The 16,234-nt window shown below is 42.4% G+C and overlaps 1 protein-coding gene across 2 annotated transcripts in view; it reads left to right on the top strand.

The window, feature by feature from the left end:
• msh3 (mutS homolog 3 (E. coli)) overlaps positions 1-16,234 on the top strand; it is a 105,550-nt gene that overhangs the window by 46,933 nt on the left and 42,383 nt on the right. For both annotated transcript variants that reach the window (XM_041900515.2, XM_041900514.2), the window contains exons 15-19: positions 4,605-4,773; positions 7,139-7,203; positions 7,473-7,589; positions 14,887-14,994; positions 15,227-15,341. In XM_041900515.2, the coding sequence (XP_041756449.2) occupies positions 4,605-4,773; positions 7,139-7,203; positions 7,473-7,589; positions 14,887-14,994; positions 15,227-15,341 (574 nt within the window). The remainder of the gene's footprint in view (positions 1-4,604; positions 4,774-7,138; positions 7,204-7,472; positions 7,590-14,886; positions 14,995-15,226; positions 15,342-16,234) is intronic.

Below are 16,234 nucleotides of genomic sequence, written 5' to 3'. Positions count from 1 at the left end.
CCTGGAGCATTTCAATTTTGGAGAATCTGGTGTTTGCAACGCCAGGGTTGTGGGTTCGATTCCCACGGGGGGCCAGTATGAAAAAAAAAATGTATGCACTCACTAACTGTAAGTCGCTCTGTATAAGAGCATCTGCTAAATTACTAAAATGTAATGTAAAATGTAGTAGGTGAACTTCCGTCCCAGTCTCAAATCTCTGGAAGCCTGAAACAGATTTCCCACAAGAATTTCCCTGTATTTAGCGCCATGTATTTTCCTTCAATTCTGACCAGTTTCCCAGTCCTTGCCGATGGAAAAACATCCCCACAGCATGATGCTGCCACCACCATGCTTCACTGTGGGGATGGTGTTCTCGGGGTGATGAGAGGTGTTGGGTTTGCGCCAGACATAGCGTTTTCCTTGATGGCCAAAAAGCTCAATTTTAGTCTCATCTGACCAGAGTACCGTCTTCCATATGTTTGGGGAGTCTCCCACATGCCTTTTGGAGAACACCACACGTGTTTGCTTATTTTTTTCTTTAAGCAATGTCTTTTTTCTGGCCACTCTTCCGTAAAGCCCAGCTCTGTGGAGTGTACGGCTTAAAGTAGTCCTATGGACAGATACTCCAATCTCCACTGTTGAGCTTTGCAGCTCCTTCAGGGTTATCTTTGGTCTCTTTGTTGCCTCTCTGATTAATACTGTCCTTGCCTGGTCCGTTAGTTTTGGTGGGCGGCCCTCTCTTGGCAGGTTTGTTGTGGTGCTATATTCTTTCAATTTTTTAAAGAATGGATTTAATGGCGCTCCGTCGGATGTTTAAAGTTTCTGATATTTTTTTATAACCCAACCCTGATCTGTACTTCTCCACAACTTTGTCCCTGACCTGTTTGGAGAGCTCCTTGGTCTTCATGGTGCCGCTTGCTTGGTGGTGCCCCTTAATTAGTGGTGTTGCAGACTCTGAGGCTTTTCAGAACAGGTGTGGGGGAAAAAAAGTATTTAGTCAGCCACCAATTGTGCATGTTCTCCCACTTAAAAAGATGAGAGAGGCCTGTAATTTTCATCATAGGTACACGTCAACTATGACAGACAAATTGAGGATTTTTTTTCCAGAAAATCACATTGTAGGATTTTTTATGAATTTATTTGCAAATTATGGTGGAAAATAAGTATTTGGTCACCTACAAACAAGCAAGATTTCTGTCTCTCACCGACCTGTAACTTCTTCTTTAAGAGGCTCCTCTGTCCTCCACTCGTTACCTGTATTAATGGCACCTGTTTGAACTTGTTATCAGTATAAAAGACACCTGTCCACCACCTCAAACAGTCACACTCCAAACTCCACTATGGCCAAGATCAAAGAGCTGTCAAAGGACACCAGAAACAAAATTGTAGACCTGCACCAGGCTGGGAAGACTGAATCTGCAATAGGTAAGCAGCTTGGTTTGAAGAAATCAACTGTGGGAGCAATTATTAGGAAATGGAAGAAATAGAAGACCACTGATAATCTCCCTCGATCTGGGGCTCCACGCAAGATCTCACCCCGTGGGGTCAAAATGATCACAAGAACGGTGAGCAAAAATCCCAGAACCACACGGGAGGACCTAGTGAATGACCTGCAGAGAGCTGGTAACAAAGCCTACCATCAGTAACACACTACTTCGCCAGGGACTCAAATCCTGCAGTGCCAGACGTGTCCCCCTGCTTAAGCCAATACATGTCCAGGCCCGTCTGAAGTTTGCTAGAGTGCATTTTGATGATCCAGAAGAGGATTGGGAGAATGTCCTATGGTCAGATGAAACCAAAATATAACTTTTTGGTAAAAACTCAACTCGTCGTGTTTGGAGGACAAAGAATGCTGAGTTGCATCCAAAGAACACCATACCTACTGTGAAGCATGGGGGTGGAAACATCATGCTTTGGGGCTGTTTTTCTGCAAAGGGACCAGGACGACTGATCCGTGTAAAGGAAAGAATGAATGGGGCCATGTATCGTGAGATTTTGAGTGAAAACCTCCTTCCATCAGCAAGGGCATTGAAGATGAAACGTGGCTGGGTCTTTCAGCATGACAATGATCCCAAACACACCACCCGGGCAATGAAGGAGTGGCTTCATAAGAAGCATTTCAAGGTCCTGGAGTGGCCTAGCCAGTCCAGAACTCATCCCCATAGAAAATCTTTGGAGGGAGTTGAAAGTCTGTGTTGCCCAGCGACAGCCCCAAAACATCACTGCTCTAGAGGAGATCTGCATGGAGGAATGGGCCAAAATACCAGCAACAGTGTGTGAAAACCTTGTGAAGACTTACAGAAAACGTTTGACCTGTGTCATTGCCAACAAAGGGTATATAACAAAGTATTGAGAAACTTTTGTTATTGACCAAATACTTATTTTCCACCATAATTTGCAAATAAATTCATTAAAAATCCTACAATGTGATTTTCTGGATTTTTTTTCTCATTTTGTCTGTCATAGTTGACGTGTACCTATGATGAAAATTACAGGCCTCCCTCATCTTTTTAAGTGGGAGAACTTGCACAATTGGTGGCTGACTAAATACTTTTTTCCCCCACTGTATATATACTGAAATCATGTGACAGATCTTGTGACACTTAGATTGCACACAGTTGGAGTTAATTTAACTAGTTATGTGACTTCTGAAGGTAATTGGTTGCACCAGGTCTTATTTAGTGGCTTCATAGCAAAGGGGGTGAATACATATGCACGCACCACTTTTCCGTTATTTATTTTTCAGATTTTTTTTTAAACAATTTTAATTTTTTATTTCACGTCACCAATTTGGACTATTTTGTGTATGTCCATTACATGAAATCCAAATAAAAATCAATTTAAATGACAGTTTTTAATGCAACAAAATAGGAAAAACGCCAAGGGTAAATATTTTTGCAAGGCACTGTAACTATGGGTCTTCCAATCCTGTGGTGGTCCTCATGAGAGCCAGTTTCATCATAGCTCTTAATGGTTTTTGCGACTGCACTTTAAGAAACTTTCAAAGTTCTTGAAATGTTCTGTATTGACTGACCTTCATGTCTTAAAGTAATGATGGACAGTCGTTTCTCTTTGCTTATTTTAAATAAAATAAAGTAAAATTATTTGTCACATGTGCCGATTACAACCTTATAGTGAAATGCGTACTTACAAGCCCTTAACCAACAATGCAGTTTTAAGAAATAATTAAGAAAAACGCTATGTGTGGCGCAAACCCAACACATCTCATCACCCCGATGAGTGGCAACATCATGCTGTGGGGATGTTTTTCATTGGCAGGGACTGGGATAATTATGCACGCTCAAGTTTTCTGTTTTTTTTGTGTTATTTCTTGTTTGTTTCACAATAAAAAATTATTTGAAATAAAATAATAAAATAATAAAAAACAGACAGACACACACACACAGAGACACGGAACATAGGAAGGTGTTTGAAAGTATTCACCCCCCTTGGCATTTTTCCTATTTTGCATCTTCAAAGTGGTAGGCATGTTGTGTAAATCAAATGATACAAACCCCCCCCAAAATCCATTTTAATTCAGGTTGTAAGGCAACAAAATAGGAAAAATGCCAAGGGGGGTGAATACTTTCAAACACCTTCCTATGTTCCGTGTCTCTGTGTGTGTGTCTGTTTTTTATTTCATTTTTATTTAACCAAACATGAACACATCAATCAACAACAATTACACTATACATATCTATACACACATCAATTGCACAATACATGAAAAGCAAACACGAAAATCAAAACATAATAATATGAAACAAACACATTCTTCAGTAAAAAGGCCCTCTATCATCCGCCTGAATTCCCCTAGAGGCACCAATTCCACCAACTTTTGGAAATCATTCCACGTGAGTGTGCAAAAATAACTAAGAACAAATGTACCTAACTCGGTGGAGATTGACGGGATCTCTAGGGTTAGCCATCCCTGAGTCCGTGTCTGGTAACTTTTACATCTGAAGGTTAACAATGAGGTAAGGTATGGCGGAAGTTTATGCAAAAGAGGGCTTTATAGACAAAAAGTGCACAATGCGTCGATCTACGAGACTTCAAAGAGGGCCAACCTACTTTCTGATACAAAATGCAATTGATTTGTACTGAACATATCACCCGTAATAAAGCACAATGCGCTATAATAAACTATGTCCAATGGCTTCAATACAGTGGCAGCTGCATTCATACAGACGATATTGCCATAGTCAATAACCGGAATGAATGTTGACTGATTATTAGTGTTTTGCTATTTAAGGAAAGACAGGACCTGTTCCTATAGAAGAGGCCTATTTTAATTCTTAATTTAACTAATTCATCAACCTTCTTTTTGGAAGATAACTTTTCATCAATCCAGATGCCCAGATATTAATAAGTGGGGACACTATCAATGAGGGCACCATTCAAAGTACTTATGCATAAATCATCAGATACATTTTTACGTAAATTGGAAAATAACATATACTTGGTTTTACCTGCATTAAGTACCAATTTCAGTTCAACAAAGACTTTCTGCAGTGAAATAAAGGCAGCTTAAAGCTCTGGCAGAGCTTGGTCAGCTGTGGGGGCAATGGCATACACCACAGTGTCATCTGCATACAGGTGAAAGTAAAAAATGTGTGTGTGTTTAGGTCAGGGGATAAGCGGGAGCTGTTCTGTGACCTATCGGGCTTCCCAGTGCTCCAGGGGAGGAGAGCGGAGATCCAATCGGTTCTGACTGAGATTCAAGACCACCGGAGAGAGGTCCGATACACACTCAGGACCCCCACACTGGACTACGTCAGCGTCAGTGGACAAGAGGTAACAGAGAGAGGGAGCGTGTTGTGTGTGACAGAAGCTGCAGGTGGACAGGGGAGTGTAGGTCTGTGTTTGTGTTAGGCGGAGACTGATATCATTTTAGCCCTATTCCCACTACGAGATATGTAGGAGAGTCTGAGGAGCGGGGGGGCGAAAGATAATTCTACTTTTCAATTCACATTACAGCCTTGCCTGTCGTTGTGGCTGGCAACGTGACATACTTGGTCCGCAGCTCAAATTGAGAATTATACAATTAAAAACTAAAAACTATGTTTTAAGCGAGAAACAGGCATTGGTCTGAATCCGAAAAAGAAAGGAAATTCACGTTAGCACCACAATGCCTACTCCACCCATGCTCAACCAAGGTTTTCCGGCACACAACTTTGAGCTACTACAGTAGCTATGTTGGTCTGTTGTAGACGAAAGTTGCTTTAACAGCATATCTTCATCAAGTAGCGTTAGCCTATAAAAAATGAACGAGTAACCCTCTCATACGAATATAAAAGTACAGTAGGCCTACATTACAACAAACCAGGCTTGTCTGTGCTTCAGTCTGATCAACTGTAGCCTACTGATAACAACCACAACTGCAGGTAGCCTAGAGAAGCCCATCCGCTCTGATCCCATCTGGGACAGGGGAAACGTAACATAATGTTTTTATGTGTTTATAAAATAGGCCACTTTTATTTGTGTTCTGAGAAAATGTGAATGTGATCAAATTTGGTTTATATTCACACTTTGGATGGCCAGGCTACCTAGGCCTTTTGAATCCAAAATTATTGACTGGAATTAATCAATCACCACAATAGTGATGACCTACTGGATGAGAATTGTTTTAATTACAGCTGCAAAGGCCTACACAATTACTACTGTGTCATGCGCTACAGCTAGGTTCAGAGTTGGTTAGGTTAGTATACTACGAGATCAGGGAAAAACTCTGGGCCCCAGGAAAACAATTTCCCCACCACCACTCTGGGACCTGAAATCACACAATGTTACAAATTAAAAAACATATCCAATTTGTATGATCTACATTTTACATGTTTGTGGTGGTGGGGATGGGCTTCCATAGTTTTACGAGGCTCAGTGCAGCCGTCGGCTACTGCGACAATTTCAGAATGTAACAGGCACTTACTGCAATTTTAGGTAATAAATCAATAAAACAAGTCTCAAATATTAAGAAAATGTCTATACATTTCAACTGTTTTAAAAAACATTGCACTGCTATTACCATTTATTCTGTAGGATTGTTGACTCAACAAGACAGTTCTGTTTACACTGCCCTGCTTCAAGTGGGGCAACTGTCGGGCGAGTGTCGAGACGTAGCAAGGACGCAAGTTTGCATTTGATTAATATATGTAGCCTATGGTATTTTTACGGAAAGTGTACAAAGAGGTCCTTTGTGTCACAGTGGTGATCAAATTTAGGCATGTGTGTTTGTGAGACAACCCGCGGGTGGATAGGGGAGTGTTTGTGTTAGGCGGACACTGATGGCCTCATTTTGTGTAGGTGGCTAGATCACAGTGGGGATCTGACTTAGGTGTGTATGTCTGACTTATTAACTGCTTAAATGTAAGTAAATGTAATCCACAAAAGTAATTATTAAGCATGAGAGTGCCATAAACCAGGGCTTCCCAAACTCGGTCCTGGGGCCCCCCCTGGATGCATGTTTAGTTTTTTGCCCTAGCACTATACAGCTGATTCAAATAATCAAAGCTTGATGATGAGTTGTTTATTTGAATCGGCTGTATAGTGCTAGGGCAAAAATCAAAACATGCACCCAGGTTGGGCCCCAGGACCGAGTTTGGGAAGCCCATAAACAATAACTAGTAATGCTGCATACTCCAAGAAAGTTTATAATCTCACCTTACTGATAAAAATAGTTATAAATTGCTGAGGGGCGTAGTCACTTTTGAAGACACAAGCTCAAGTACACAGTACAAATATGATACAAATATGAAAATAGGGTTCAGCCAGGATTTGATGGACAGTCGGCGGAGCTAATGAAATGGTAGAAGGGACATTCCAGCTTCAAATGGTGTCAGATTTCATATCCTGTGTTACACAGGCAGAAGAGACATACTCCTGTCCGTGAGAATCAGGGCTACCTCTCAATGCATGCCATTTCAATCTATGGTGTCCACATATCGATTTATAAGCGACAATGTCTGTCGTAACTGGTACCAGAACCACAGACTTTACATCTTTAAGGCTTGTTTGTGTGTTTGAATCAAAGTGACATCGTCTCTGTCTGCGGGAAGTTATTTATCTCCCCTCCTGTTCTACCTCCTAACCTCTCTCCATCCCTCACTCTCGCCCCCTAAATATCTCTCTCTTCCTGCTTCCCTCTTCGCCTCCCCCATCCCAGTTCTTGATAGAGGTGAAGAACTCTATGGCATCTGTGGTTCCGTCCGACTGGGTTAAGATCAGCAGGTGAGAACAGAGAGAGAGAGGACAGAGACGGGAGTGTTACACATTTTGTCACATTTTATTTATCTGTTCTAATCAGTGTTGTTTCTTCCTGTCATGTCTCCCTCTCCCCTCAGTCTCATTTCTCTAACCACCGTCTTGTAGGATAGAGGGCCTGGCAGGAAATTGTGGTATTTGTTGAGCCGGTAAATGAAATCAAAGGCCATGATCTATGACTGAGGATGAATCGCTCTCTCTCCCCCTCCCTCCTTCCCCTACTCTCTTCCTCCAAGTACTAAGGCAGTGAGTAGGTACCAGTCTCCGTACCTGATAGAGAGATGTAGGAGTCTGTCCCAGCTCAGAGAACAGCTGCTCATCGACAGCCAGAAAGAATGGACCAACTTCCTACAGTATGTATCCCTTAATCATCACCTACAGTAAATCTATTTAATGTTGTTTACATCCATCCAAAGTGGGGAGGGGGTTGATGTGTAAAACAGCAGAAATTCTAATGGGAGGTTTAAGACGTAGTTTAAAGGAGCTTTTTATTTTATTTAACCTTTATTTAACTAGGCAAGTCAGTTAAGAACAAATTCTTATTTACAATGATGGCCTACACCGTCCAAACCCGGACGACGCTGTACCAATTGTGCGCCGCCCTATGGGACTCCCAATCACGGCCGGTTGTGATACAGCCTGGAATCGAACCAGGGGGTCTGTAGTGACGCCTCATGCACTGCGATGCAGTGCCTTAGACCGGTGCGCCACTCGGGAGCTACATGTAACATTTCCACCGGCAACTAACACCAAATGTCAATTACATATCAGTAGTAGCAAAGTGCTAGAAATCCACGAGAGTAAAACATCCTTTTTAGAACACCGCGCAACGCTGCTAATTAGCATGTTTACTGCTAAGTAGTATTTGAGTAATTTTAGTACTAATTAGCATTTTTACTTGGACTACAAGCCGGTCCGGCTGATAAGATAAGAAGCAGTAATAAGCCATTTTAGGTGTTTTTAAACGGTGTCCTTAAAAAATACAAAAACATGAAGAAATCCAATTTATGGCTAGAAAAGTACGTTTAAGACATCCTTCCCTCCAACACGCCACATCAGGTCTCCTGGCACCTCAACTCCTATGAGGGACAACTCCCCAAATCCCAGTCAAAGCTCTTCTCTGTCCTGGCACCCCAATGGAGGAATAAGCTCCGTCCTGAAATTCAGACAGCAGAGTCCCTGCCCACCTTGTAAAAATGTATCTTCAAAATCTCTCCAAAGAGCCCCTTGGTTTAACCCCCTAGCACCCCCTTGCACTAACACTTGCACTTTACTTTCTTACTATCACTGATTGTGCTAATAGCTATACTTGGAGGAAAGTTGTACTTGCAATGACTATGATATGCGCTTGTCTTACCTACCTTAATGTAACAGTATTTATTCCGTCACTCTCCTCGCCCCAGCCTGGGATTGAACACGGGACCCTCTGCACACATCAACAACAGTCACCCTCGAAGCATCGTTACCTATCGCTTGACAAAAGCTGCGGCCCTTGCAGAGCAAAGGAAACAACTACTTCAAGGTCTCAAAGCGAGTGACTAGGGCTGTTATGGTGACCGTATTACCGCCACACCGGCAGTCATGAGTCATGACCGCAGTAAAATTCCACGTGACCGTTGAGTCACGGTAATCTCCTTTTATGCACTCTGGACATGCTTTGGTAGTACCCAACTTGCTAACGACCATCAGGTTCTAACGGCCTGGTACTCAGGGCTCTATTGTCCCTCTAACCACTCTGACATCAATGCAAATGCAATCGAAAATCACATCAAACACTTATCATCAAAACAGTATCATGCTTTTAAAACTCACCTCAATGTGCTGATCAGTTTGAAGAACGTTCAACAGCAGGTTGAAACTGAGTGTAAAAAATGGTTGTTGTGGATGTTGTTTCAAAGCCTAAAATAATTAAATGGGCAGCGCTTTCTAAGGTGATAATTAATTCAAAACACATATACGCATATTAGAGCTTATGCATACGCTTATGAGCCTAAGCCACCCCCCAACTAACACCACCAAATGTCAATTACATATCAGTAGTATCAAAGTGCTAGAAATCCACGAGAGTAAAACATACTTTTTAGAAGACCGCGCAACACTGCTCATTTGCATTTTTACTGGGACTACAAGCCGGTCCGGCTGATAAGATAAGAAGCAGTAATAAGCCATTTTAGGTGTTTTTAAACAGTGTCCTTAAAAAAACATGAAATCCAATTTATGGCTAGAAAATTACGTTGAAGACATCCTTCCCTCCAACACGCCACTATGCATAGGCTTATGAGCATAAGCCCCCTCCCCCCAAAAAAGTATGATTGTGCCGTTATATAATACATAGCCTACCGCATATTACCCATTACAGAAAAAACAAAACTGATTTAAGATGTCTTTGGTACATAATAGGTCTAGCCTATTCTCCAAAATTAAACAAATTCGAGTAATCGCCTTTGATTGTGGATTTTTATGCATACTGGATGGACTGGTTACCTTATGCTCCAAAATGTATATCCAGCAATCTGGGAGAGAACGTATAGCCCTAGGCGATGCTATTGGTTCATTGATTGTGCAGGGCAGCATACAGAGTTAGCCTACGATTATAGTGAATTTATATTTGATTTTGAATTTTTTTATTTTCATAATTAATTAGGTGACACATTACCTTTTAGCTATACAGAATATCTCACCACAGTGCATTTATATATCCTCATTTCTCTCCTTTATTCCTTTCTAGAGCGCTCAGAGTGGCTGTCAACAGTTTAGTGAAATATGTTTCGTTGCGAAAACATGTTACTATGGATGTTCCCGAACAGATTTCACTTGGTTTCCCAAATTAAGCACTGGGTAGCAGCAGAAACAGGGTTGGAGAGCCTATTGCATACAGAGTTTGAGCGGAATCACTTGTCGCACAGCGAGAGCATGCTCCTCAAACAGTGGTTGATGCGTGGAGCGAATTAAATGTTCTTATATTTATTTCTCAGCTACTCATATTAAGCTCATGCTCTGTTGTAAAATCGAAGAAGCCTACTCTGCATCATTGACAATCCCTCAGAAGATCCCGCAGGTATAGAAGCCGGATGTGGAGGTCCTGGGCTGGCGTGGTTACACATGGTGCCACACCTGTCAGGTGGATGGCAAATATGAAACACTCACTGACGGGGATGTGAACAAATTTGAGTGAAATAAGTTTTTTGTACATATGGAACATTTCTGGGATCTTTTATTTCAGCTCATGAAACATGGGACCCACACTTTACATGTTGCGTTTATCTTTTTGTTCAGTATAAATCTAAATCAATTTTACATATTGGTAAAGACAAGATTAAATTGAGTATAGTCTGATGGGTGAAAATAGGATCACTTGATGAGAGAACAGATGTGCAGCCTGAGGCAAGGAACAGAGCGCAAGCTCTTTTTGTAACTTTCTCAAATCATCAATAGTCGCATCATGCAGCCCATATATGTTTTGATTTCTTAGACATTTTAAGGTTTGTATCATTCACAACTAAAGTTGCCAAATAAATCTAAATCAAGCATCTAGGACCTGTTTCAAATGATCACTTTTACGCTCATATGCGCACTCGCTCCGGAATGGGAAAAATATAAGTTAAATTATATTCTTACTATAAAATAATATTGAATAAAATAATGGCACTGGACTTCTAAGCATATCTTGTAGGCTAAATGAACAAGCCTACAGCCTATGACCTGGAGCAGAGCCAGATAACATACAGTAGGCCAACTCATATTCTGTTCTTCTGAAATACATTTTCTTCATATCATGTTTCTTTAGACTTGACTAAAATAAATAATGTATTTATTGTGATGGTGTATATTAAATAGATGTATTACTTTTTTTAATGTACAGTTGAAGTCGGAAGTTTACATACACCTTAACCAAATACTTTTAAACTCAGTTTTTCACAATTCCTGACATTTAATCCTAGTACAAATTCCCTGTCTTAGGTCAGTTAGGATCACCACTTTATTTTAAGAATGTGAAATGTCAGAATTATAGTAGATAGAATGATTTATTTCAGCTTTTATTTCTTTCATCACATTCCCAATGGGTCAGAAGTTTACATACACTCAATTAGTATTTGGTAGCATTGCCTTTAAATTGTTTAACTTGGGTCAAACGTTTTGGTAGCCTTCCACAAGCTTCCCACAATAAGTTGGGTGAATTTTGGCCAATTCCTCCTGACAGAGATGGTGTAACTGAGTCAGGTTTGTAGGCCTCCTTGCTCGCACACACTTTTTCTGTTCTGCCCACAAATGTTCTATATAATTGAGGTCAGGGCTTTGTGATGGCCACTCCAATATCTTGACTTTGTTGTCCTTAAGCCATTTTGCCACAACTTTGGAAGTATGCTTGGGATCATTGTCCATTTGGAAGACCCATTTGCGACCAAGCTTTATCTTCCTGACTGATGTCTTGAGATGTTGCTTCAATATATCCACATAATTTTACTTCCTCATGATGCCATCGATTTTGTGAAGTGCACCAGTTCCCTCCTGCAGCAAAGTACCCCCACTGCATGATGCTGCCACCCCTGTGCTTCATGGTTGGGATGGTGTTCTTCGGTTTGCAAAATTGTCCTTTTTCCTCCAAACATAACAATGGTCATTATGGCCAAACAGTTCTATTTTTGTTTCATCAGACCAGAGGACATTTCTTCAAAAAGTACGTCCCCATGTGCAGTTGCAAACTGTAGTCTGGCTTTTTTATGGCGGTTTTGGAGCAGTGGCTGCTTCCTTGCTGAGCGGCCTTTCAGGTTATGTCGATGTACGACTCGTTTTACTGTGGCTATACAGTGAGGGAAAAAAGTATTTGATCCCCTGCTGATTTTGTAGGTTTGCCCACTGACAAAGAAATGATCAGTCTAATTTTAATGGTAGCTTTATTTGAACAGTGAGAGACAGAATAACAACAAAAAAATCCACAAAAACTAAATAAATATAAAAAAATAAATTGATTTGCATTTTAATGAGGGAAATAAGTATTTGACCCCCTCTCAATCAGAAAGATTTCTGGCTCCCAGGTGTCTTTTATACAGGTAATGAGCTGAGATTAGGAGCACACTCTTAAAGGGAGTGCTCCTAATCTCAGTTTGTTACCTGTATAAAAGACACCTGTCCACAGAAGCAATCAATCAATCAGATTCCAAACTCTCCACCATGGCCAAGACCAAAGAGCTCTCCAGGGATGTCAGGGACAAGATTGTAGACCTACACAAGGCTGGAATGGACTACAAGACCATCGCCAAGTAGCTTGGTGAGAAGGTGACAACAGTTGGTGCGATTATTCGCAAACGGAAGAAACACAAAAGAACTGTCAATCTCCCTCGGCCTGGGGCTCCATGCAAGATCTCACCTTGTGGAGTTGCAATGATCATGAGAACGGTGAGGAATCAGCCAAGAACTACACAGGAGGATCTTGTCAATGATCTCAAGGCATCTGGGACCATAGTCACCAAGAAAACAATTGGTAACACACTATGCCATGAAGGACTGAAATCCTGCAGCGCCCGGAAGGTCCCCCTGCTCAAGAAAGCACATATACAGGCCCGTCTGAAGTTTGCCAATGAACATCTGAATGATTCAGAGGAGAACTGGGTGAATGTGTTGTGGTCAGATGAGACCAAAATCGAGCTCTTTGGCATCAACTCAACTCGCCGTGTTTGGAGGAGGAGGAATGCTGCCAATGACCCCAAGAACACCATCCACACCGTCAAACATGGAGGTTTAAACATTATGCTTTGGGGGCGTTTTTCTGCTAAGGGGACAGGACAACTTCACCGCATCAAAGCGACGATGGGCCATGTACCATCAAATCTTGGGTGAGAACCTCCTTCCCTCAGCCAGGGCATTGAAAATGGGTTGTGGATGGGTATTCCATTATTACAATGATCCAAAACACACGGCCAAGGCAACAAAGGAGTGACTCAAGAAGAAGCACATTAAGGTCCTGGAGTGGCCTACCCAGTCTCCAGACCTTAATCCCATAGAAAATGTGTGGAGGGAGCTGAAGGTTCGAGTTGTCAAACGTCAGCCTCAAAACCTTAATGACTTGGAGAAGATCTGCAAAGAGGACTGGGACAAAATCCCTCCTGAGATGCGTGCAAACCTGGTGGCCAACTACAAGAAACGTCTGACCTCTGTGATTGCCAACAAGGGTTTTGCCACCAAGTACTAAGTCATGTTTTGCACAGGGGTCAAATACTTATTTCCCTCATTAAAATGCAAATCAATTCATAAAAATTTTGACATGCGTTTTTCTTGATTTTTGTTGTTGTTATTCTGTCTCTCACTGTTCAAATAAACCTACCATTAAAATTATAGACTGATCATTTCTTTGTCAGTGGGCAAACGTACAAAATCAGCAGGAGATCAAATACTTTTTTCCCTCACTGTAGATACTTTTGTACCTGTTTCCTCCAGCATCTTCACAAGGTCCTTTGCTGTTGTTCTGGGATTGATTTGCACTTTTCGCACCAAAGTACGTTCATCTCTAGGAGACAGAACGCGTCTCCTTCCTGAGCGGTATGACGGCTGCGTGGTCCCATGGTGTTTATACTTGCGTACCATTGTTTGTACAGATGGATGTGGTACCTTCAGGCATTTGGAAATTGCTCCCAAGGATGAACCAGACTTGTGGAGGTCAACAATTATTTTTCTGTGGTCATGGGTGAATTCTTTTGATTTTCCCATGATGTCAAGCAAAGAGGCACTGAGTTTGAAGGTAGGCCTTGAAATACATCCACAGGTACACCTCCAATTGACTCAAATTATGTCAATTAGCCTATCAGGTGCTTCTAAAGCCATGACATCATTTTCTGGAATTTTCCAAGCTGTTTCAACTTACTGTATGTAAATTCTGACCCACTGTAATTGTGATACAGTGAAATAATCTGTCTGTAAACAATTGTTGGAAAATTTACTTGTATCATGCACAAAGTAGATATCCTAACCGACTTGCCAAAACTATAGTTTGTTAAAAAGACATTTGTGGAGAGGTTGAAAAATGAGTTTTAATGACTCCAACCTAAGTGTATGTAAAATTCCGACTTCAACTATATATAGTTGTTCCAAAGGCACGCATAAGGGGCTTGTATTCCGCTTGTATGCGTGGAGACCTGGAGATGCTAAACATGTTTGTGTAAATTAACGGTTAATTACCGTGAGACCGGCAGTCTTTTGCATGACAATAACGGCTGGCAAAATTTCATGAACAACACAGCCCTTGAGTGACATCACCGATTGAAACGCTACTAGCACGCACCGCTAATTAGCTAGCCATTTCGCACTGGTTACTCTCACCACCCTTTGACCGCCTCCTTCTCCGAGGCAACCAGTGATCCCGGTCAACAGCATCAATGTAACAGTATTGCTTCCGTCCCTCTCCTCGCCCCAAGCATCGTTACTTATAGCTCCACAAAAGCCGCGACCCTTACAGAGCAAGGGAAACAACTACTTCATGGTCTCGTGCGAGTGAAGTCACCGATTGAAACGTTACTAGCGCGCACCGCTAACTAGCTAGCAATTTCACACTGATTACATTAAGACAACTGCATATCACTTGGTGCTAACTTTTGGTGGTTTTGCCTGTTCCCCTTCTACACTCAAACTCTCTCTCCTTCTCTCTCCCGCTCTCAGTCAGTTTGGGGAGTACTACCACACTATGAAGAAGGCTGTTGGTAACTTAGCAACCATGGACTGCCTGTTCTCATTGGCTGACGTGGCTAAGCAGAGGAACTACTGCAGGTAGTCACTCTGATGACCTTTACCTTAGGTGTGTGTGTGTGTGTTAGTTACAGTCTTAAACAGCCTGTGAGGAGGATTGGACTGGGCCCAGAAGGCTTAGCTCTACCGCCAACTACACCCCTACACCTCCCTCTCTCTATCCCTCTATCCATCTCTGTGTCCCTCTCTCGCCAACTACACCCCCTACTTCTCACCTCAGAGTATATAACTGTGTGTGTGTGTTCTCTCCCAGGCCGGTGTTGTGTGAGGGAGACCGTCAGATCGTGATCAGGGACGGCAGACACCCTGTGATAGACCTACTGGTGGGAGAGCACACACAATACGTCCCCAACAACACAGATCTACAGGTACACACACAAACACACACACAGGCTGTTGTAGGTCCTTCTGTCTGTGAAATGCAAAAGGCGCCAATAGGAATCCGAGCCAAGCTCTCATACTGCCCACCTACTCACTGTACAGATCAGCAATGCAATATCGACCTCTCCCTCTCTTTCTCTCTCTCTCTCTCTCTCTCTCTCTCTCTCTCTCTCTCTCCATATGTTGTTCTCTCCTTCCTTCTCTCTCTCTCAAATTGTATTAGTCACATGCTTCTTAAAGAACAGGTGAAATGCTTACACTGGAAGTGTAATGCTTACTTATGGGTCCTTTTCCAACAATGCAGAGTTTAAGATAAAACAATATAAGTGATGTACTGGGCCGTACTCACCACCCTCTGTAGCGCCTTGCGGTCAGGTGCCTTGCAGTCAGGTGCCTTGCAGTTGCCGTACCAAGTGGTGATGCTCTCAATGGTCCAGCTGTAGAACCTTTTGAGGATCTGAGGGCCCATGCCAAATCTTTTCAGCGTCCTTTTCACAACTCGGTGATGTGGACACCGAGGAACTTGAAGCTCTCGACCCATTCAACTACAGCCCCATGGATGTAGATGGCGGCTGCTCGTCCCTCCGTTTCCTGTAATCCACGAACAGCTCCTTTGTCTTGCTGACATTGAGCGATAGGTTGTTGTCCTGGCACAACAACTGCCAGGTCTCTGACCTTCTACCTATAGCCTGCCTCATCGTCGTCTGTGATCAGTCCTTCCACCGTTGCATCGTCAGCAAACTTGATGATGGTTTTGGAGTTGTGCGCAGCCACGCAGTCGTGGGTGAACAGGGAGTGCAGGAGGGGACTACGCATACACCGCTGAGGGGTGCCCGTGTTGTTGGTCAGCGTGGCGGATGTGTTGTTGCCTACCCCCACC

This window comes from Coregonus clupeaformis, chromosome 16 (assembly GCF_020615455.1).
Source record: "Coregonus clupeaformis isolate EN_2021a chromosome 16, ASM2061545v1, whole genome shotgun sequence".
NCBI lineage: Eukaryota > Metazoa > Chordata > Actinopteri > Salmoniformes > Salmonidae > Coregonus > Coregonus clupeaformis.
This window is presented reverse-complemented; position numbering and strand designations above follow the sequence as displayed.